The sequence below is a fragment of the Squalius cephalus genome, assembly GCF_949319135.1.
Source record: "Squalius cephalus genome assembly, chromosome: 12".
NCBI classification, from domain to species: Eukaryota; Metazoa; Chordata; class Actinopteri; order Cypriniformes; family Leuciscidae; genus Squalius; species Squalius cephalus.
The window spans coordinates 27,176,199-27,197,669 of NC_137133.1; the positions used below are offsets into that span (position 1 = coordinate 27,176,199).

General features: G+C 38.0%; 1 protein-coding gene across 11 annotated transcripts in view; it reads left to right on the plus strand.

Moving 5' to 3' along the window:
* The window catches only part of cdc42bpab (CDC42 binding protein kinase alpha (DMPK-like) b), a 60,004-nt gene that overhangs the window by 27,238 nt on the left and 11,295 nt on the right, over positions 1–21,471 (plus strand). For 5 of the 11 annotated variants that reach the window (XM_079889486.1, XM_079889493.1, XM_079889489.1 and 2 more), the window contains exons 6-29: positions 7,683–7,776; positions 7,878–8,078; positions 8,946–8,966; positions 9,120–9,368; positions 9,534–9,613; positions 10,247–10,407; positions 10,482–10,604; positions 10,739–10,872; positions 12,318–12,560; positions 12,732–12,842; positions 13,337–13,587; positions 13,972–14,077; positions 15,173–15,297; positions 15,523–15,628; positions 15,719–15,867; positions 16,140–16,231; positions 16,555–16,631; positions 17,452–17,490; positions 18,990–19,106; positions 19,415–19,495; positions 20,119–20,224; positions 20,544–20,680; positions 20,851–20,990; positions 21,090–21,171. In XM_079889486.1, coding sequence (XP_079745612.1) covers positions 7,683–7,776; positions 7,878–8,078; positions 8,946–8,966; positions 9,120–9,368; positions 9,534–9,613; positions 10,247–10,407; positions 10,482–10,604; positions 10,739–10,872; positions 12,318–12,560; positions 12,732–12,842; positions 13,337–13,587; positions 13,972–14,077; positions 15,173–15,297; positions 15,523–15,628; positions 15,719–15,867; positions 16,140–16,231; positions 16,555–16,631; positions 17,452–17,490; positions 18,990–19,106; positions 19,415–19,495; positions 20,119–20,224; positions 20,544–20,680; positions 20,851–20,990; positions 21,090–21,171 — 3,025 coding nt within the window. The remainder of the gene's footprint in view (positions 1–7,682; positions 7,777–7,877; positions 8,079–8,945; positions 8,967–9,119; positions 9,369–9,533; positions 9,614–10,246; positions 10,408–10,481; positions 10,605–10,738; positions 10,873–12,317; positions 12,561–12,731; positions 12,843–13,336; positions 13,588–13,971; positions 14,078–15,172; positions 15,298–15,522; positions 15,629–15,718; positions 15,868–16,139; positions 16,232–16,554; positions 16,632–17,451; positions 17,491–18,989; positions 19,107–19,414; positions 19,496–20,118; positions 20,225–20,543; positions 20,681–20,850; positions 20,991–21,089; positions 21,172–21,471) is intronic. The other 6 variants (XM_079889490.1, XM_079889496.1, XM_079889487.1 and 3 more) reach the window with 3 other exon arrangements.

Sequence of the window (21,471 nt, forward strand, 5' to 3'; positions counted from 1 at the left end):
TAAACAATATTTTCTGAGCCTACAAATAGTAAACATCTAAAGTCAGCTTTGTGGCAGACAAAAGCATTGAATATTAAAAGTGGCTTTATAAGTCATTATATTGGTTGTTTTATTTCCATATCCCTGAATATAATCTATCACTGTCCACAGCAATCCATTTTGCAGTCTGGTTTGGCTGTAAAATAGTTGTATAGTGAGAATACACAGATTCTTTTGATACTTAAATACATTGACAGATGTCATTGCAGAAAGATGATTCTGATAATATTTGACAGCCAAAGCCATGTTAACCAGCCAAAATGTGACCCCTTTATTGAAACAAAAAGGATTAGGGTTATCCTTATTTTCTAAAAAGCCAGTGTGCTTTAGTTATGTCACAGCAATAACCATGTTTGCTAGTTGGTTGTGGTTTTAGGGGAGGGATATTCTAATTCTAGAGAGCATTTGATTGGACAAAATCCTGTGTAGTGCTATATGAGTCATCATTATATTTGAACTGTTTTCATGGAAAAAGAAGACTATACATTTTAATAGCGTGTGTCTGCTTAAAATGAATTTTGTCTGAATATATTACATATATTAACATATATTAAAATAAAAAACTGTGATTTTAAAGTTTAATAATAGTTCACAATATTGCTGCGTTTCCTGAAATAATTAAAATAAACACAGCCTTGGTGAGCATAAGAAACTTCCTTCAAAAATATGAATGTTACCGACCCCAAACCTTTTGAATGGTGGTGTATATTAGCATATAGATGAACTCAAAGCTATTACACATGAATTAAAAGCCAAAACACCCACTTCAATTTCTTGGGGTTTTCAGATCAGCTAAGCATGCACTAAAGCAGTGCAATGAGTTGGAAAAAAGGCTGTTTAGTCCGAGGGATGGCTGGGTTGGAGCCCATCTTTGGTTATCATACAGGAATTGGCTTCTCCATATTTGCATAATAACAGGCACCAGTTCCATAGAGCACTCAGTGTGATGAATGTGTTTGTACTGGGACTTTGGGTGTGCTTCACTCCCACCGAACACTTCATTTACGTACAAACACACACACTTTCTCTAATGTACTCGTGTTGTCTTCCTCACAAACTGATGTGCAGTCTTGGTCTGCCAATTGCAGTCTGTTTTTGGGGCACCCAGAGGGACAGGCAGGGGAAAGTTAAAGGCAGTAATCATGGGGTTAGAGGTGTGGTCAACTCTCCTCTCGTGAGAGTTTGGCACGCCTGGTTTGTGGAGGGTGGGGACGGAGTGGATTGGTCTCCAGGGATGGGGTTGGTGTGGGTGTGTTTTTGTATGAGCCATGTTAAAGGGTGTGCATATGGGAATAAGTGCGCCTGTACATTTGAGGGTGGATGTACTGTGTGAAAATAGTTGAGACACCACAGTTTGCAAGAATGCACAGTGATGGGTCCATAATTATTAGTGTATCATCTAAAAAATGATTTAAAGGGATGTTTCACTTAAAAATTAAACTTCTATGTACTCACCCTCATGTTATTCCAAACTTGAATGAGTTTCTTTCAACTTTCTGCTTAACATCCCCTGATGTTGAATGTTCACACTGCTGTTTTACATACAATTAAAACATTTCAAGCTCCAAAAATAACAAAAATCACCATAAAAATAGTCGATACTAGACACATTTTTTTTTAATAAAATCCATTGTGATTTAAAAAAGACGCTTCAGTCTTGCTGTACTTGTTTGTAGGACTGTACAATTTGGCCCAAAATGTTGTAATTTACATATGACCATATATAATAATAATAATAATAATAATTATTATTATTATTATTATTATTTCACTTTAAATATATTCAACAAAATAAGAAACATTACTATTTTAATATTTCACTGTGAAATAAAAAATAATTTAATAAATATAATGTAATAAACATAATTTTGTTTTATAGTACAAGTGACATGCTTCACTCTAAAATATGCAACTCATTTATTTATATACAGTGGTGGTCAAAATTGATGGCACCCCTGATAAATATGATAAAAAATGGCTGTAAAAAATAAATCTGCATTATTTATCCTTTTGATCTTTCATTCAAAAAATTCACAAAAATCTAACCTTTCATTGAAGTAAAAGAACTGAAAGTGGGGGGTAAATCACATTATAAAATAAATGTTTTTCTCCAAAACACGCTGGCCATAATTGTTGGCACCCTGTTATTAAATACTTTCTGCAACCTCCTTTTGCCAAGATAACAGATCTGAGTTTTCTTCTATAATGCCTGATGAGTTTGGAGAACACCTGACAAGAGATCAGAGACCATTCCTCCATACAGAATCTCTCCAGATCCTTCAGATTCCCAGATCCATGTTGGTGCTTCTTCTCTTCAGTTCACTCCACTCATCAGGTCAGGGAACTGGTACGGTCATGGCAGAAGCTTCATTTTGTGGTCAGTTACCCATTTTTGTGTTGATTTTGATGTTTGTTTTGGACCGTTGTCCTGATGGAAGATCCAACCACGGCCCATTATAAGATTTCTAGCAGAGGCTGTCAAGGTTTTGATTTTTTATCTGTTTGTATTTGCTAGAATCCATAATACCATGTATCTGAACAAGAAGTCTAGGACCTCCAGCAAATAAATATGCCCACAACATATAAGATCCAGCAGTATATTTAACCGTAGGCATGGGGTACTTTTTATCCCTGTGTGCACCAAACACATCTGCTGGGTTTGCTGCCAAAAAGCCCTTTTTTTGTTTCATCTGACCATAGAATCCGGTCCCTTTTGAAGATCCAGTCGTGTCTAACTGAATATGCTGGAGTTTATTTTTGGAGGAGCGAGGAGGATTTTTCTTGAAACCCTCCCAAACAATATGTGGGGATGTAGGGGTTGTTTGATCATTTTTTTTTTAGGCTTTCTGACCCCAAGACTCAAGTAATCTCTGCAATTCTCCATCTATGATCCTTGGAGAGTCTTTGGCCACTCAAACTTTCCTCCTCACCGTCCATTAAGACAATATAGACACACGTCCTCTTTCTGGCAGATTCGTAACATCTTTAGTTGATTATAACTTCTAATTTTATTGCCCTGATGGTCAAAATGGGGATTTTCAATTCTTTAGCTAATTTCTTACAGCCAGTTTCTATTTTGTGATGCTCAACAATCTTTTGCTGCACATCAGAACTATATTCTTTGGTTTTACTCATTGTGATGGATGATTCAGGGAATTTGGCCTTTGTGTTTCCTCATATTTAAACTCCTGTGAAACAAGAAGTCATAGCTGGACAATTTCATGTTCCTAGTCACCCTGGTGTGCTAAATAAAGGTAAATATTAATGAGAATATACTTCAGAGATATTTTTCTCATAAAAAATTCTAGGGGTGCCAATAATTGTGGCCGACGTGTTTTGGAGAAAAACATTTATTTCATAATGTGATTTACCCCCCACTTTCAATTCTTTTACTTCAATGAAAGGTTAGATTTTTGCCAATTTTTTGAAGGAAAGATCAAAAGGATAAACAATGCAGATTTATTTTTTTACAACCATTTTTGTTTATATTTACCAGGGGTGCCATCAATTCTGACCACCACTGTAATTAAATCACACTAATATAATAATCACACCCAAAGGCCTGTCACACTGAGCACGATTAAGCGACGTGAATGTACGATGCGAAGACGCTCTTGAATCGAAACAATAGATCCCTGCGAAGCTAATAGATCCATACAGAGCTTTATACCAGGCACGATCATCAATCGCGGAGCGACAAAGCAAGATTTTTTCCCCCCTGACCATTCGCTTCGCTTCATTGCGTCGTGCTCAGTGTGCCTAGCCTTAAGCCATAATGCATTTTCGGTTTTATTTCACTTAACCATGCAGCTCTAGTTTATACAACTCTACAATACAACTCTAAAGTCATATGACAGTGTCTCAGCATTGACATCAAACCTGGCATGATGCAGAGTTTGGAATGACATGGCGGTGAATAAATGATGACAGTATTTACATTTTTGTGTGAACTATGCCTTTAAATGGATTTCTTAAATCTCAAATTAATTTTGTCTCTTCATTTATTTATTAATATTTACATTTTTAAATACAGGTTTCACACATTGTTTCTGGTCTGCAGATCACATTAGTGGACTCCTGCCCTGAAAGCTCCTTCCTGGAAAAGCTTGGAGCTCTTGCTTTCACCCAGCCCTCATTAGACTAAGTGGGCAAGCTGTTGTGTTAAAGTGGAGGATTTTTAGAGATTGTGCTCGTAAGTGGTGTTAAGTGCTCGGTTCCTCTCTGCCAGATATTTGCATAGGGTGAGCTCTGATCCTTCCACTGATGAGGACCGGCCCATGTCACAGTTGAAGAGCCAACCGGACGCACTAGCATCTGTGATTTTGTTGTGCGTGACTATTGCATTATATTCAGTTATTGATCAGGGGCATATGTGTGTCCGTCTATTGATCAATAACCATGTGTGTGATGTCTCAGCTGATTCCTAAGGAAGCTAGCTGGAGTTTCATTCACCACAGAGACATGGCTCATCGCACCTTAAAAGTCAAGAGGGAATCTCTTGTTACCTGTTAAGATCCCCTATCAAAGAGAAAGATGCACAGTCGTTGCCTGAGGATTAAGTCACATTCATTTGAAACGGCACAGGTGATTGGATGACCTCATAAAGAGCTTTGTTTGGCGACACCGGCGGCGGTCTTAGTGCTTGTAGAACAGCTTTTTTTCAACCAGGGGGCCTTGACCTACAAGTTGAAGTTTCCACATACTCCACTTTTCCTTTTTTTTTTAAAGGATTGAGCTCAATGCTCGAGTAAAAAAAAAAAAAAAAAGGACTGAGTGAACTGCTGAAATGTATCCAACATCCCCATACAATGAGTCCTACCCCCTTCTCTTTCTTCCTGTCTATAGTTGACCAGCTCTTCCTGTGGTAGGCATGAGGCAGGTCCAGATGGTGCTCACAGATGGTTATTGTGGTCTTAAAGTGGGATTACCTCCCTCTGCTCGCTGTCCGCTGCTCCTTAAGACAGCAGCCCGGGACAGAGCCACCCAATTATCACCTACACTACAACCCCTGCTGGCCAGACCCAACCCCTTAATGCACCATTACAAAATGAATTGCTTTTTGCCTAGCAGGAGGCATGCGGCCAAGTTAACAAAATCTAATATGGATTTAATGCAAGCCAAGTTTAACATAGTTTAAAAGGAAGCTTAGCTATGATTGGAGTCTTAACGCACACGAGAATGGAGTATTAGTGAAAATAAAAGTTACATTTGCTGAGTTGCTATAGTGTCATTTTCAATGGCTATGTCACATTATCTATGTCATGGCTAGGCTACATTATCTGTGGTAAACTTTGTTAGCTCGTAATGCTAATCTATGGTCTCTGCAGAGCATATTTGTTTGGTTCAGAGTTTCTCTACTTCTTAATTGGTTTAGCTTGTCCTCCTACGCCGGCTGCTATTTGCTCTGTGGCACAGGACCGTGCCGGTGAGAATCGCACAATCAAGCCAAGACCTTCTTAGAAAGGAAAACCGTTAAAGACCTCAGTGACAGAATCAGATAAGGAGTGGTCTGGATGGTCCACAGAATTGGTCATGGATTATAGCTTTTGAGAGATTTGCTGTGTATCAGGTTCAGTTTTGTTTTTGAAAATGTATACGTTAAATAAATACTTTGTTTTAATTAATTTTGAATTAAACCTAATAATAAATAATTTTCCTTCTGAACAATAGATGCATCATCTGCATGTTTTGCCAGCCCCCCGATGAGACATTGTCTCATTGCGATAACTTTTTATTAAAAGTCAAACAATGCTTTCATCTGCCTCAAAAAATGTAATAATTTGGGTGCTTTATATATTTATACAGATACACTACCATTCAAAAGTTTGGGTTCAGTAAGATTTTTCTTTTTAAAGTAATTAATACTTTTATTCAGCAAGGACACTTTTAAATTTATCAAAAAGTGATACTGTTCTTTACTGTTCTTTACTTTCAATTAGTATATGCTTTAAAGAAATATTAAGCTTTTTTCGTTTCCACGAAAACATTAAGCAGCATAACATAATTATTATAATGTTTCTTGATCACCAAATCAGCAAGGATGGATCTGAAGAATCACGTGACACTGAAGACTGGTGTAATGATGCTTAAAATTCAGCTTTGCCATCACAGGAATAAATTACATTTTAAATTATGTTAAAAATAAAAAAACTATTATTTTGAAATGTAATATTATTTCATTTATAGCTGTTTACTGTATTTTTGTTCAAATAAATGCAGCTTTTGTGAGCATTGGAGACTTATCGAATCATAAGCCTTAATCAAAAACATTAGAAAATCTCACAACCCCTACATTTTGAATGGTAGTGTTTAGTTAAGTAAATATATTTTATATTTATTTGTTTTGTACTGTATAAATATACTTATAGTGAAATGATTAAAATGAATTAAAATCTTATGTATACAATACATTTTTTAATCATTTTAGTCTGGTTTATTTATTAATGGTCACATTCCTTAAGAAAATGACACCCCAAAACAGGAGTGCTATATATTATAAACATTGTAGTTTTGACAGTATTGCTTCATTATTCGGTGTGGATGAGGTCAAGCCATTATTGAAATCATTCCACCACCCACTGAGTTCCTCACACAATCTCAGACAAACCTCTCTGTGTTAAAGCCCTGATACATGGTTCTTTTTGGCCCTCTATTCAACTGCTTGCCAGCGGGGGATGGCTGCCTGCCTCTCACCTCACACACGCACACACATACATCTTCATATCTTGCATGTTGCTGACAATTAATAATCAACACTTATGTAAAAAGTCTGTGTGCTTTCCCCTACTCTCCTCACTCTGTGTACTAGCACTCTGCCAAAGCTGGAAGATCTCTCTCACGCACACACACACACACACACACACACACACACACATTGTATGAGCTTGTAATGTCTTATTTGAAACGTTGGCTATAACGTAAAAAAAAAACTCAGTAGTGCTGAGTTTTAGGGTTTATGAGCTGTTCTGATTAATGATGTGCTGACGCTGGTAAATCCCCCGGCTATTTGAGTGAGATAGTGTGCGCGTGTCCTTCAAAGTTTTGCTTATATCTTTTATGACAGCCAGCACTGTACTTGTGCCAACCACAGGACAGTTGCATGATTTATTGATATAGATAAACTTAAAGACTTTGTCTTAAACATAGAAGGTGTATGAATGTCAGACGGTTTAGAAATCTCGAGTCATGACACAAATTGTGGTGTTATTTGAATAGTGCAAGATTGCCGTAAGGCTTTAGCTGTTTGGCTCAGTCCAATGACATGTAGACATGACCTTTGACCCTTATTAAGTCACCACAGGCCCTTGGTCATACCATACACACACACACACACACACACACACACACACACACACACACACACACACACACACACACACACACACACACATATATATATACATAATACTTTAATTAAAACTAAATTTTATAATAGAAAATGTTATAAATGTAACATATAATTAAATATAAACTAAATATTAGAAGTAAATATATATTTACTTATATTATTTAATTTTATTTATCTGACGTGATTTTTGTATACATACATGCCATGGCACTGAATGATTACTGTATCCATTTAGTATGACATTGCCATGGCAATGTATAATGAGTGTTTGTGATTGTGTTTTATGTTTAATCAGAGATATTAAGCCAGACAATATCCTGATGGACATGAACGGTCACATCCGGCTGGCTGACTTTGGCTCCTGCCTTAAACTCATGGAAGATGGGACAGTGAGTTTGATTTTCAATCCTAAAGCTGTCAAGCACATGATTTCTTGCTCAGTAAATGTTGTGTTATAAATTTCTGTCTTCCTGTACACGTTTTCTCATAGGTCCAGTCCTCTGTTGCAGTTGGGACCCCGGACTACATCTCTCCGGAGATCTTGCAGGCTATGGAGGACGGGAAGGGAAAGTATGGGCCGGAGTGTGACTGGTGGTCTCTAGGTGTGTGCATGTACGAGATGCTTTATGGAGAGACACCCTTTTATGCTGAGTCTCTGGTGGAGACATACGGCAAGATCATGAACCATAAGGTTTGTTTGCATCGTATACCAACACGCAATTCTGTACCTCAAGAATTGAACATGTTGTTATTTCCTATGTTTATTTAAAGGTGATGTGTGTAGTTTTGCAATTTTAAAATACATTCTTCCTTCAGAGACAACTGAATGCAAGCCATTCATTGGTTGATTACCCTGGATAGTGTAAAAACACTGTGGCACTATCCAAATCATCACATTTTGTTCAGGAAAATAAGTGTTTTATGAAGTTGCAGTTTGTGATGCTAGTGCTGAGAAATTGCACATTTCACCTTTAATTGTGGAGGTGCACTTCTGAAATCTGTTTACGGTTAGAGTAGCTTAAAGGGGTCCTATTGTGCTTTTTACATTTTCAAATTTCTTTAGTGTGTGAGGTTGCTGTTTGAGCATGAAAGGGTCTGCAAAGTTATGACGCACAAAGTCCACTCCAAAGGGAGTTATTCTCTATATCAGTAAGCACTGTTTATGAACTCCCTGAAATGCCTCTTTGCTGATTTGCGTAAGTAGCCTGTTGAAACTCGCGGTTATGGTAGGAGGCGTGACATTTCTGAAACACTTTCGAAGTGGTTGACCAATCACATAACACTGGTCCAGCCAACCAATCAGAGCACATTGCGCTGTTCGGAGGAGAGGCCTATTCTAACCTATTCTAGGAGAACCCAAAAACAAAATCAAGACTAAGAAAGGGCATAAAAGGTCCCCTTTAATTTCTAGGTAACCCATTCCTTCTTTTAGTTAACCAAGACAATAATTTGTATGTGTATCTTGCTTAGTATAAAACAAAAAAGTCATGAGTGAATTATAGAAGTTTTGAATTAAAAATTCTTTTTGTCTTTCCTTCACTATTTTATTCTGGATTAGTCATCTCAACCTAACAATGAGGTAATTCACCTTTTCATCAAGGTTCATTTAGTTTTGTGTGGGACTTAACTATTGGAGCACATCTTAAACCACCGTAACTAGCGTAGTTAGGTAGAGATAAATGATAGTCTTACTCTGCAATGCTCAAGTATATTCCAACTCTTTCTTTCTCAGGAGCGCTTCCAGTTCCCACTTCAGGTGACGGATGTTTCCGAGGAGGCTAAAGATCTCATCCGCCGGCTGATCTGCAGCAGAGAACACCGGCTGGGCCAGAATGGCATCGACGACTTTAAACAGCACCCCTTTTTCACAGGCATCGACTGGGACAACATCCGCATGTGCGAAGCCCCCTACATCCCTGAAGTCAGCAGCCCCACTGACACCTCCAACTTTGATGTGGATGACGATTGCCTCAAAAACTGTGTATGCATCTAGTTTTGTTCTAATTATATACTGAAGTCAATGTTTTTTTTTGTTTTTTTTTCCCACACAAATGCATTAGTATGTAGTTGAGCAGGCCATTATGCAGTGTTACTGGATGACTTTAATGGATGTTTGAGTCTTAGATGCTTTTTTGAAATATTTTAGGAGACGTTGCCCCCACCTTCACACACAGCATTTTCTGGACACCACCTCCCATTCATAGGCTTCACCTACACAAGCAAATGGTGAGTCTGACAACTTTTTATTCATCATGCCTTTCTTAATTAGGCACACTACTGTTCAGTTTGCGGTCAGTAAGACTTTCTTTGCTGAAAGAAAGGAATACTTTTATTTAGCAAGATGCTTTAAATTGATCGAAAGTGAAAGTAAAGACATTTACATTGTTACAAAAGACTTTCTACTCGTCAAATAATCATCATGATTTTTTTTCATCTTGGTTTCCTGAAAAATACTGAGCAGTACAACCATTTTTAACATTGATCATAAGAAATGTTTCTTGAGCACCAAAAAATCATATTAGAATGATTTCTGAAGGATCATGTGACACTGAAAACTGGAGTTATGGCTGCTGAAAATTTAGCTTTGCCATCACAGAAATAAGTTATATTTTTTAAATATATTGAAATAAAAAACAATTCTTTTAAATTTTAAGAATATTTCACAATATTATAGTTTCTACCGTATTTTTCATCAAATTAATACAGCCTTGGTGAGCATAAGAGACTTCTTTCAAAAACATTTAAAAATCTAACCAACCCCAAACTTTTGAACAGTAGTGTAGGTTGCTGTGCACTCTAACAATATTATTATTTTGATAAAATTTTAATTGCAATTGTGTGATATATGTGGTTCTTTAGCACACTGTCAGATCGAGGGTGTCTGCGAGAGTCCATTGGACCTGCACAGGTAGATGCTGATCTTCAGCGTAGTCTGGAGGAGAGCTTGGCTTCTGAAGCCTATGAGAGAAGGATCAGACGTCTAGAGCAGGAGAAGACCGAACTTACCCGTAAACTACATGGTGAGGGCACTAACACATCCAGAATAAATCACATTTTATCCTTCTGTCTCTCTGAAACCTATTTTTTCCCTTAGAGTCCACGCAGACAGTGCAAGCACTGCAGTACCCTGATTCGGACGCCCCTGTGAATGCTAATACAGAGGTAGAGATCAGGAGTTTAAAGAGTGAGATCGACATCCTGAAGAAACAGATCGCAGGTGAGAGCTCGATATTGGGTTAGAACGCACACAGTTAAGGGCACAATCCCGGTCTTTATTGCACTCTATTGATTACCCATTGAGGTGGGTGACATCTAACTATATAATGACTATAAAATGTTGTGTCATGTCAGACTCTGGTCAAATGGAACAGCAGTTGCAGGAGGCCAGCACTGCCCGAAGAGACCTGGAAGACTCGTCTAAGGTCATCAGGGGCTTAGAGAAGCAGCTGAAGGGTGTCACACAAGAGAAAAATGATCTGCACAAGGTACCTATTTCGTTGTATTTTAAAAAAAAATAAGGCACAAGATCATACCGTTATCTAGCCATATACGCGAATCAATGGTGGGGAAGCTATGGTTTGAAATATGGTTAACTAGTCCAACCATGCCCTCACCAGGTGAGCCAAGGTGATTTACTAGCTTTAATCATTTTTATCTTAAAGGGGTCATGACATGAAAAATCTAATTAGCCTTGATATTTTGATGTGTAAGAAGTTTCCTGCAAAATCCTGCAAGTTTCAGAGCTTAAAAAGTCCTTCTTATTATAAACAAAGCATTTATTTAATCAAGCTCCAAACAGCTTGTTTGGATATTGGAGGACTTGTGATGTCACACGGACAAATACATTTGCATGTGCCTGGCTCCAGAGCAAGACATTGACAAATACCTGTAGTTTTACATCATCGCATCATAGGCCCCGCCTACTGGCATTCAGTCGCTTAATGGCTGACACTTGCCGACACTGGATGTGAGCGTTGTGTCGAAAGCAAATAGATCCCAATATAATCACTGATACTGTCAACACTGGATACAGTATACAGATGCCCGTTCACTTTACTTCACACACTTGAGTCTGTCAACAAGAGGACAAATGGAGAAGTAAATAGAAGCGTAAAGGAACGTTTGCTTTGACGCGCTCGTTTGCATCCCTGTACAGACTTCAGAAGGTTACCAGCGTCAGGAACAAGTGGATTGTTTATTTTAATGGCGTCTCAGGTGGTGTTGGAGGATTATGTTTGTTCAGAGAATTTGACTGCAGATTGTAAAGTAAACGAAGCACGGTGTAAGAGAATTCGCAAAGAAACTTTTGTTGACAGCACCTGCATCACAAATCATAATCATAAGTAAACAATTTCATAATGCTTTGTCTGTAAATGACGGTTTTATCTGGATAATGTTTTCAAAACACTTACTCACATGCAATAGCCACTAGCCAGTGGGAGTTGATACTGTTTCCTATGCAATGTCATTAGCCAATCATAACAGTGGCCAGTTACTGACAAGCCTTAAAGGCTATATATATAGACTTAATAAAATATATATATAGTGCAAAAGCTTTTATTAACATCATAAGTTCACCTAAAGGAACAAAAATTATGTCATGGCACCTTTTAAATCCAAAAATTAGGCTTTTAATCTATAGCTTAATATAGTGTGAGATTTGCTGGTTAAGTGGTCTAAAAACCATCCAAACAGACAGCTTTGCTAGACTTTTATCTGCTCTATGCTGTGTTTTTTCAGGGTAATTGCCATAAATGACCAACTAGTTCCCTTGTTTATGATTTGCTGGCATAGTTTAATGGTCACAGCGACCTGAGTTGACTTTAATCTTTAACTGTGCTATTTAACAGATTACTCTTTAACTAAATGACTTAAGTTGATCCTAGAAGGTAAGTTATATTAACGTTGATTCTGTAATGAAAATGTGAAGGAACTGCTGGAGTTGGGAGAGAAGGTGAAGGGTCAGTGGAAGGAGCTGAAGGAGGCTCACAGCCAAAAGAAGATGGCCATGAAGGAGTTCTCTGAGCTAAACGAACAGCTGAGTGATCTGCGCTCACAAAAGCAGCGGCTGAGCCGACAGTTCCGAGACAAAGAAGAGGAGATGGAAGGAGTGTCGCAAAAACTAGAGGCTCTGCGGCTAGAGATACGCAAGGCTGAGAAAATGCGCAAAGAGGTATATGCTTCAAAACCACCCACCCTGCTGGAACTTACTGGTGTTATAGCTGGTATATAAGCAAAGTCAATATGGCTTTAATTGTGATGCAGTGCCCCAGCAATCATCAGTGGTATCATATTTGTGGATTTGATGGCTGCATATTTGATGTTTGTGGTGTTGTCCTTTCAGTTGGAGGCCCTGGCTGAGGAGCAGGCGGCAGAAGCTCAGAAGGAGAGAAAGCTACGAGAGAGAACTGAACAGTTCAGTAGACAACTAGAAGAGGAGCTGGAGGGAATGAAGGTGACACAGTGCATGACTACATTAATATACATTAATAAATGGAATATGAAATACGACTTTTACATATAAAAAACATTTTTAGACTCTCATTTCCCCTTTTTCTCTTGTTCTATTACAATGTGTCCGAAATCAAATACTGCTATATAGTATATATAGTATGCGCAAAACAGTGCACTAAAAGAGTAGTATGTCTGAATACATAGTATTCTTAAGTGCGCATTTGATGGACACTTTACTATCTCGTGAGGCCATGGGAGGAGATTTATGAATGGAAGTGAAGTGACGTAACAGACGCTGATTGGTCACGTGACAGTAACAACATGGCGGATATAGTACATACGAATTTCATTCATACTACCCATTTTCATACTATATAGAGCATATTTTTTTAAACGTTGCATAGTAAATTCAAATTCAAGTACGCGATTTTGGACGCAGCGTTAGTCTTTTCTTCTACTTTACACTCACATATGTATGTCTTGGTCCTCTTGCAGCAGTTGAAACAGATTGGGCCGTCTCACGCAGCACCGAGCTCAGACCAGCAGCAGGAGCTGATGCGCGTGCGGGCAGAGCTGGAGAAGAAGAATGTACAGTACGAGGAGGAGTTGTCTCGCCGGGAAACGCTCCACAGCACTGAGCTGAAGGGCCTCAAGAACTTGCTACGTGATGCCGAGGGTCAACACCTCACACTCCAGAAAGAGATTCTAATGCTTAAAGACAAACTGGAGAAAACCCGCAGAGAAAGGTACATGTATAACTATATCAAAATTCATTCTTTCCATCATGTAATTATTCAGCTGTTGGCACACTCAGCCTTCGCACAAGCAGATATTTACAGCTTTTCTTGTCTGCTGCCCACTTACACAGAAAGGCCAAACTGAAGGACCAGAGAAATGGCGTTTAGAGGCATAAATCTGAATTTGAATGTATTGACTAGAATAACCAACTGTGGTCTGCGAATTGTTCATGGTCATGATATTTGAAGATGAAACCACCAGCTTTTCTTGAGCAACCAATGTGAACCTGTAGATTTGTTTCTTTACATTGAATCGTTTGTGTTAAAAAGCTCCATGGTAGCAGAATGTAGCTGTACTGCAAACTTCATCATGTTCATTATTGTTTGCAATAGCCAAACTGAGCGAGAGGAGTTTGAAACAGAGAACAAGCAGAAGTACGAGAGGGAGAGAGCCCATCTGACAGACGATAACAAGAAGCTTACAAGTGAAGTGGAGAAGGTGAGATCTGTATCACTCTCAAAAACACATGCCAATGTTCATGATATTCATTAGCCTGTGTCTCTTTCATCACAAAAAGTATACATCAAATCCTGTCTGAAATTCCCCCTTCTCCTTTGGCACCCTCTCCACAAATCCGCTAACATTCCTAGAGAGAGATTGTAACCACACACACTTAAACAAAATTGCTTCTTGGCTCAGCCACTGTTTACTTTGGACCGCGAGGTAAAATCGGAATCAGCCAGTCAAATAATTCTGCAAGTTTGGACATATCAGATATTAAAGGGCTCCTTATTTTTGGTGGCATGGATATTAAACATTATTCATTTCGTAAAAATACCTGGAAACCCAAAACACAAAGGCAGTTTAAAACAATAGCGCAGCCGGCCAGGGCTGTCATGTCAAATGCCAGATTGGATGGGGTTTCGAAACATAAGCAAGAATGATGGCATTTGGAAGGAATTGAACCAGGATGTAAAATGCCTGAATAAAGTCACATTCCAATAAAAAGAGCACTACAGAAGTTTTGTATAGACTTGCCGTAACAAAGTATGTTTGCTTCCTGTCTTTTGGACAACGTTCAGTTTCCTACAGAGCAAAGAACCGATAAAAGCTAGTGAGGTTGATCAAGGATGGAATAAACTACAAAATGTGCTATTACTTTTCTAATCACTCAGACGATAAAACAAGCAGAAAAATGCTATAGATTTATTCTTCAGGATGGACTTTTCCAATTTCAAGAGCCTTGTGACTGAGCTCTTTTGACTGGGCCAATGAGTAACCATCTAGCAAACAACCAAACAACATTTCTGTTTGTTTTTTAAGCATCCAACATTGCCACAAAATGGTGAGACCACACATATCAAGTAGATCTACTGAAACTAGAGAAATGTAGTTGAAGTCTTTCTATTTTCGTTTTTTTGGATTTAAGTTTAAATGGATTTGAATGGTTTCAGTTAACAATAACAACACTGATAACAATGACAACCACCTTAAGCACTTAGCAATGGCTGTCTTATCCATCCAATCTCCATCTGTCTGCTTCCTCCCATCTTTACTCTTCTTTCTCTTTGTGGTCTCTTTTTCTCTCTTCAGCTGAACTCGATGTATGAGCAGCTCAGCAGTAGTCACAGGCAGCTGGAGGAGGAGATGAGAGAGTTGGCTGATAAGAAGGAAAGTGTTGCCCACTGGGAGGCCCAGATAACTGAGATCATCCAGTGGTGAGTGGAGCCCCCTACCTGCAGCTGCTTGCCATCACACCTGCAGAGAAAGACATTATGATGGTGACCTTTACCCAGATCTGCATGGCTGTGCAGATCCAGATCATGCAGATGATGCAGATCAAGTGGCCATCTTGTGACCATTCATCACTTTTTAATTTTAAATAAGAACACAGATTTTATGCTTAATATCGAGGTTAAGCTGAACTAAGCTGATCTGTGCAGGGTGAGCGACGAGAAGGATGCTCGTGGTTACCTCCAAGCTCTGGCCACAAAAATGACAGAGGAGCTTGAAGGGCTCAGGAACACCAGCTTGGGAGCTAGAGGAACGGTGAGACACACGCACACATCAGATAAGGGTAAAACGCATATCCTCTTATTCCTGCTCTTCTGATGTGGTGGGTCTCTCTCGCTTTGTCAGGACATGCCGTGGAAGATGAGGCGCTTTGCTAAGCTAGACATGTCTGCGCGTCTGGAGCTGCAGTCTGCGCTGGATGCCGAGATCAGAGCCAAACAGTCCATCCAGGACGAGCTTAACAAAGTCAAAGCATCCAGCATTGCCACGGAATGGTGAGGCCACACACATCAACATAGTTCTGCTCAACTCTACTGAAACCACAGAGATTTTATTTGCTGATTTGATTTAAAGTCTAATGTTAGTTCATTTTTTCAGCTCAACGTACATTTTTTTCACCCTTTATGTGAATAGTTTTGATATTCTCTTCGTTTTTTTATTTGGTGAAATGGCTGAACTTAGTTTAATTTGTTCACACTTTCTTCTCGAATGAGGTGAAATTTAAATAGAGTGACATAGTTTTCGGTCTGTTATTTTTGTCTCACAGCAAATTGCAAGAATCCGATAGTAGAAACCAGGAGCTGCAGGTGGAAATTGAGAGGCTGAGGAAGGAGACAGAGGAGCTGAGACTGAGAAGAGGTAACAATCTGTGTTATTTACATATTTTCTATTTTAGTTTACATATTTTAGTTTTTTTATACAGCATTAATTTATTTTTATTGCAGTTTAGTTTGAGTAATTTTGTACTTCAACTCATTTTTGTTTAAGTTTTGTTAATTTCATTCTATATCTGCCTTATTTCAATTAACAAAAATGAATTTAGGTAACAATAAACAACACTGGTGACAATCAAATATCCACATGATCTGTGCAGCATTGCTTTTCACAGTGTCTCATGCTAACAACAGTTCTGGCTTTGTGAAATTTAAATAGATCTTTTAATAAGATTCTGTCATTTGTAGGTGTGAAGCATCAGGATTCACAGAATTCCTTCTTGGCATTCCTCAATGCGCCCACTTCTGCTCTGGATCAGTTTGATGTAAGTTTGAGAACATCTGCATAGAAGGTCGCTCTGGTTTCCAAATAAATCATTTTCATCATTCTTCTTTGTTTTCTGTATCCTTCTGAAACCTCCTGATCTGTTTTATTATTTTCTGTTTTTTCTCCTGGCATAATGTGTTGGTTATTGTTTTTGCTTTTTTTCATTCTGTTGCCAATCAGGACTCATTTTCTTCCTCTTCATCTTCTTTAGTTGAATTTTGGGAAGATGTAAGTTCTCCTTCAGCCATGTTATAGTGCAATGTCTTTTTACATCATTCATTTTACACATTTAAAAGCAGACAAACAAAAGCCCTACTCCCATTATGAAACTCCTACAGAAATAATATCAGAAAACAACAGAAAACTCAACTCGCAATGGATTCTAATTGAGTTTGACATTAGCATGTTACCAAGCTAATAGCACAATACTCAAATAAGCATAAAAATATACAGTACAGACAAATTGGGAAATAAAGTAATTTTTTCACCTCTCAAATCCTTTGATTGATATTGATTTCAGGATTGAATTCAATATTGAACTGTTTTTACACACTACCGATGTCATCTTTTTCTTATCTGATCCTACATCCACCTCAGTCTCTTTGGTAGTGACTCCTTGGAGTTCTTTGATGTGAAGTGATTTCTTTGTGCATGTAAACTATACTCAGAAATCCATCCACAGATTAGACGTGTTCTTACATGCCCTCATTCCCTTCCCTCCGTTTTCCTGCCTGCCATCCCAGGCCTTTATCCTATCCAGCTGACATTGCACATGAAGTTTGACTCTCTTCTCATCTTCTTTCTCTCTCCATATGAAGCGGTCACCCTCTTTTGGTCTCGGAAGCAAAACCAGACGTGTAAGACCCACTTTTGTCCTGCGTCTCAGTAAAATCCCCCTATCATATTGTTTTTCTCCTGTGGTTGTGATGGCTTGTTTTGCAAACTGCATCGGTGGCAGCTGATTGTGGTGATATCTGTATTGCATGAGACCTTTGATGCTTAAATGCATCTGAAATGTGTGTGGGAAACTTCCTTTCATCTATCCACATGCATATCATATGAATATACTTCAGAGAAACTGGGTTTTTGTCTGGGTTGGTTAATTAAACTTGGTTTATTTGGTGGTTTATTTTCCATACCATGAGCTTTTATAGTCATTTCAAAAGCCTTTTTAAATGGAAGGATATAGAATTCATTTACGTGGCTCAATATTTGGATCTAATTTTAACTTTTGCTCATGTATAAAGATTATAAAGACAAAAATAAGTTTGTTTACTTAAAAATGAACATTTTCTCATAATTTACTCTCCCTCAAGATGATGCTTACATTCTTCCTTGGTTAACAGAAGTTAGTAAGAGTTTGTACTCTCCTCTTTTTCATACAAAGACTGTCAAACTCTAAAAAGCTATAGGATAGCTTTGTATATGAGGAAAAGGGGAAGTACACTACCATTCAAATGTTTGGGGTTGGTAAGATATTTTTATTCAGCAAGGATGCATTGAATTTTAAATGGATCAAAACTGACAGTAAAGACATTTAATATGGTACAAAAGATTTGGAGTTTTGTTGGCTGAACAAACACGAGTTGGCTGAAAGATCACGGTTTCCACAAAAAATGTAAGCAGTATAGGTGTTTTCAACATTGATGATAATATTAGAATAATTTCTGAAGGATCATGTGACACTGAAGACTGGATGAATGACTGCTGAAAATTCAGCTTTATCATCACAGGATAAATTACGTTTTAAAATGTATTATAATTGAAAACATTTACTTTAAATTGTAATAATATTTCACAATTGTACAATGGTTTTACTGTATTTTTGATCAAATAAATGCAGCTTTGATGAGCATAAGACTTCATTAACAAATCTTACCAACCTCAAACCTTTGAGCAGTAGTGTAATTGTTTGTTGAAGAGTTATACAGAAGTCATACAGGTTTGCAAAGACATGATGCTGAGTAAATGATGAAAGAATTTTCATTTGAGTGAACTAATCTTTTACAGATCACTTTAATGTAAGACCCTCATAAAGTGTGGATATGGTTTCCATATAGTTCCATGGGTTTGTGTTTCTGCCCTTCATTCTGTCTTGCATGTATAGTTGGTGTGTGGTCTCTGTGTAGTGGAAATATTGTGCCTTTACTCATTGGTTTGGAGCCTGGGTGCACATGCTTTGTTCTGCTTAGAGGGTATAATTCCAGTAAAAGTGTTATTGTCATGACAAGCTTTATGGGCTTAATGTATCGCTTTGAGTGTGTTTCGCTCTGCATGGTGGCATGTTCTTCTGATGTCACAGTCTGTGCCGTATGACACCTTTAGTAAAGATAATTATCATCTTTTTGCTTCTTAGCTTGACTCGGCAGATTTCACTCCCTCCAACACTCCATCAAGAGATGAAGACTCAAGATCTCGCCGCATATCACGCTCACGGTCCCCGTCCACCACCAGTGACATGGAGCCTATTGAGGTATCATTTGGACTCTTAAAGGGATAGTCCACCCAACTATGAAAATCCTGTTAGGATTTACTCACTCTCATGTCATTCCAAACCAATACGCTATTTTTTTCTGTGAAGCACAAAAGCAGATGTACTGGCCAATCTTTTCCATAAATAAAGTGATCCAGCCTGTATCCGGCATTTAACGTTTATGCTTTTGTGTTGCACAGTCATACAGGTTTGGAACGACATGAATTTTTACTCATCACTTTAACTCTTACCATGACCTTTGTTTATATAATAAAATGCACTGATATGTTAATGTATCCTTCTCATAGTTGATTGACCATACGTCACGTAGTCTTCAGACTCCAACAGGCAGATCAGGCTATGGAAGCTTGGGACACTCATCACCTAAGGTAACACAAGGGATTTAGGCCACAAAATTTGGGCGATATGCCGATATCTGACTATTTACGTTATCTGTACAATGTGTCAACCTGTATAATATTTTATATTCCTGTAATTTTCAGCGGCCATTACTCCAGTCTTCAGTGTCACATGATCCTTCAGAAATCATTCTAATATGCTGATTTGGTGCTCAAGAAACATTTCTTATTATTATCAATGTTGAAAACAGTTCTGCTACTTATAATATTTTAGTGGAAAACACAATACGTTGTTTTTAGGATTCTTTGATGAAAGGGTTAGCACTTATTTGAAATGGAATTCTTAATGTAATGCGTAAAGTATTAATTTCTTGCAAAATATTTGTTATGCTGTAATGATTGTACTGTGCTATATATATGTGTCGCAGAACTTCAAGTATTAATATTAGCAGATTATCCAAAAAAACTTTTTTTTTCATGAATTTCCAGCAAAAACAACTGTATTGTAATATATACTGTTACTGTGATATAAAAGGACTTGTATTGTGTGCTGTAGGAATTTTGTCCAACACTCATATTAAGCATATGTCTATTTCAATTGGGACACCTATGGAAATGGTTTAATTACATTGCTGATATTCTCTGCTCCACAGCCCAAGGCACACCAGTTTATTGTGAAGTCCTTCACCATTCCCACAAAATGTAATCAGTGCACCTCTCTCATGGTGGGACTTCTCCGTCAGGGCTGCGCCTGTGAAGGTGAGGACAACACAAGAGAAATGAAAGCTGGGTGTGATATGTGAATATGACAACAGTGAATATGACATTTTTAGTTTTCGAGAAGATCAAACCCGTACAACTTTATTTATTCAGAGGAACGCATAAGGATAACCAGTACAATCCTTTAAAATTTTCCCTTTTGTGTTCCACAGAAGAAATAGTCATTCCAGTTTGGAATAAAATAAGGGCGAACCTTTCCTTTCACATTGGTTTATTAAATGTGCCCCAATCCCAGGATGCCTTATTGACAAAATGCTCTGTAATACTCAGTGCCTGTGTCCTCCATCTCTCCTTATAGTCTGCAACTTCTCCTGTCACGTCACCTGTGCTGATAAAGCCCCCTCTGTGTGCCCCGTCGCACCTGACCAAACAAAGGGCAAATTAGGAATTGATGCTCAGAGGGGCATTGGGACTGCATATGAGGGACATCTTAGGGTAAGATTTGTTGTGCTCTTCATATATTCTTCACTGTTTGCTTTGCTGTTTTTATTTATGGTCATCTGAATTATACACATACTACCTTTCCCATTCTTGTTCGTTTGTCACAATTAGCCACAATTTCTTTTTTGGCTGCCTTGAAATGGAGATTCGTCTGTCTTTTCCAGGTGCCAAAGCCCACAGGGGTGAAAAGGGGTTGGCAGAGGGTCTGGGCAGTGGTTTGTGACTTCAAACTCTTCCTGTATGAGCTTGGAGAAGGGAAAGGTGCCCAGCCTGGTGTCATAGTTAACCAGGTCATTGACATGAGGTGAGCGAGGTGTTCATTCAAATGTGATGCTCGAATATTTAAGTCAAATATTTCATGAAATATTTCAATATATTGCGCTTGACTCTCTATCCTGATCAGGGATGAAGAGTTTTCCGCCAGCTCGGTTCTGGAGTCTGATGTCATTCATGCTAACAAGAAGGATATCCCCTGTATTTTTAGGGTAAGAGCATACATGCACTTTGTTTCTATTTTATTCAAATAGAAATCTTTTTTTTTTTTTTTTTTTACTGACACCAAACATTTGAACATTAGTGCATATTCTACCTTGAGAAAAGTAATTTGATTTTCTTTTTGAACTTGGAATTTTCTTTAAGGCTTTGTTATCAAATATTATACAGGGAGAGACTGACATGAACAACAGTATTTTAAAAAGTGCTTAAAAATATTTATTTAGAATATTATTGCAATATAATTATTATATATTATATACTTGTTGTTATTGAAAATGAGCAAGAAAGTT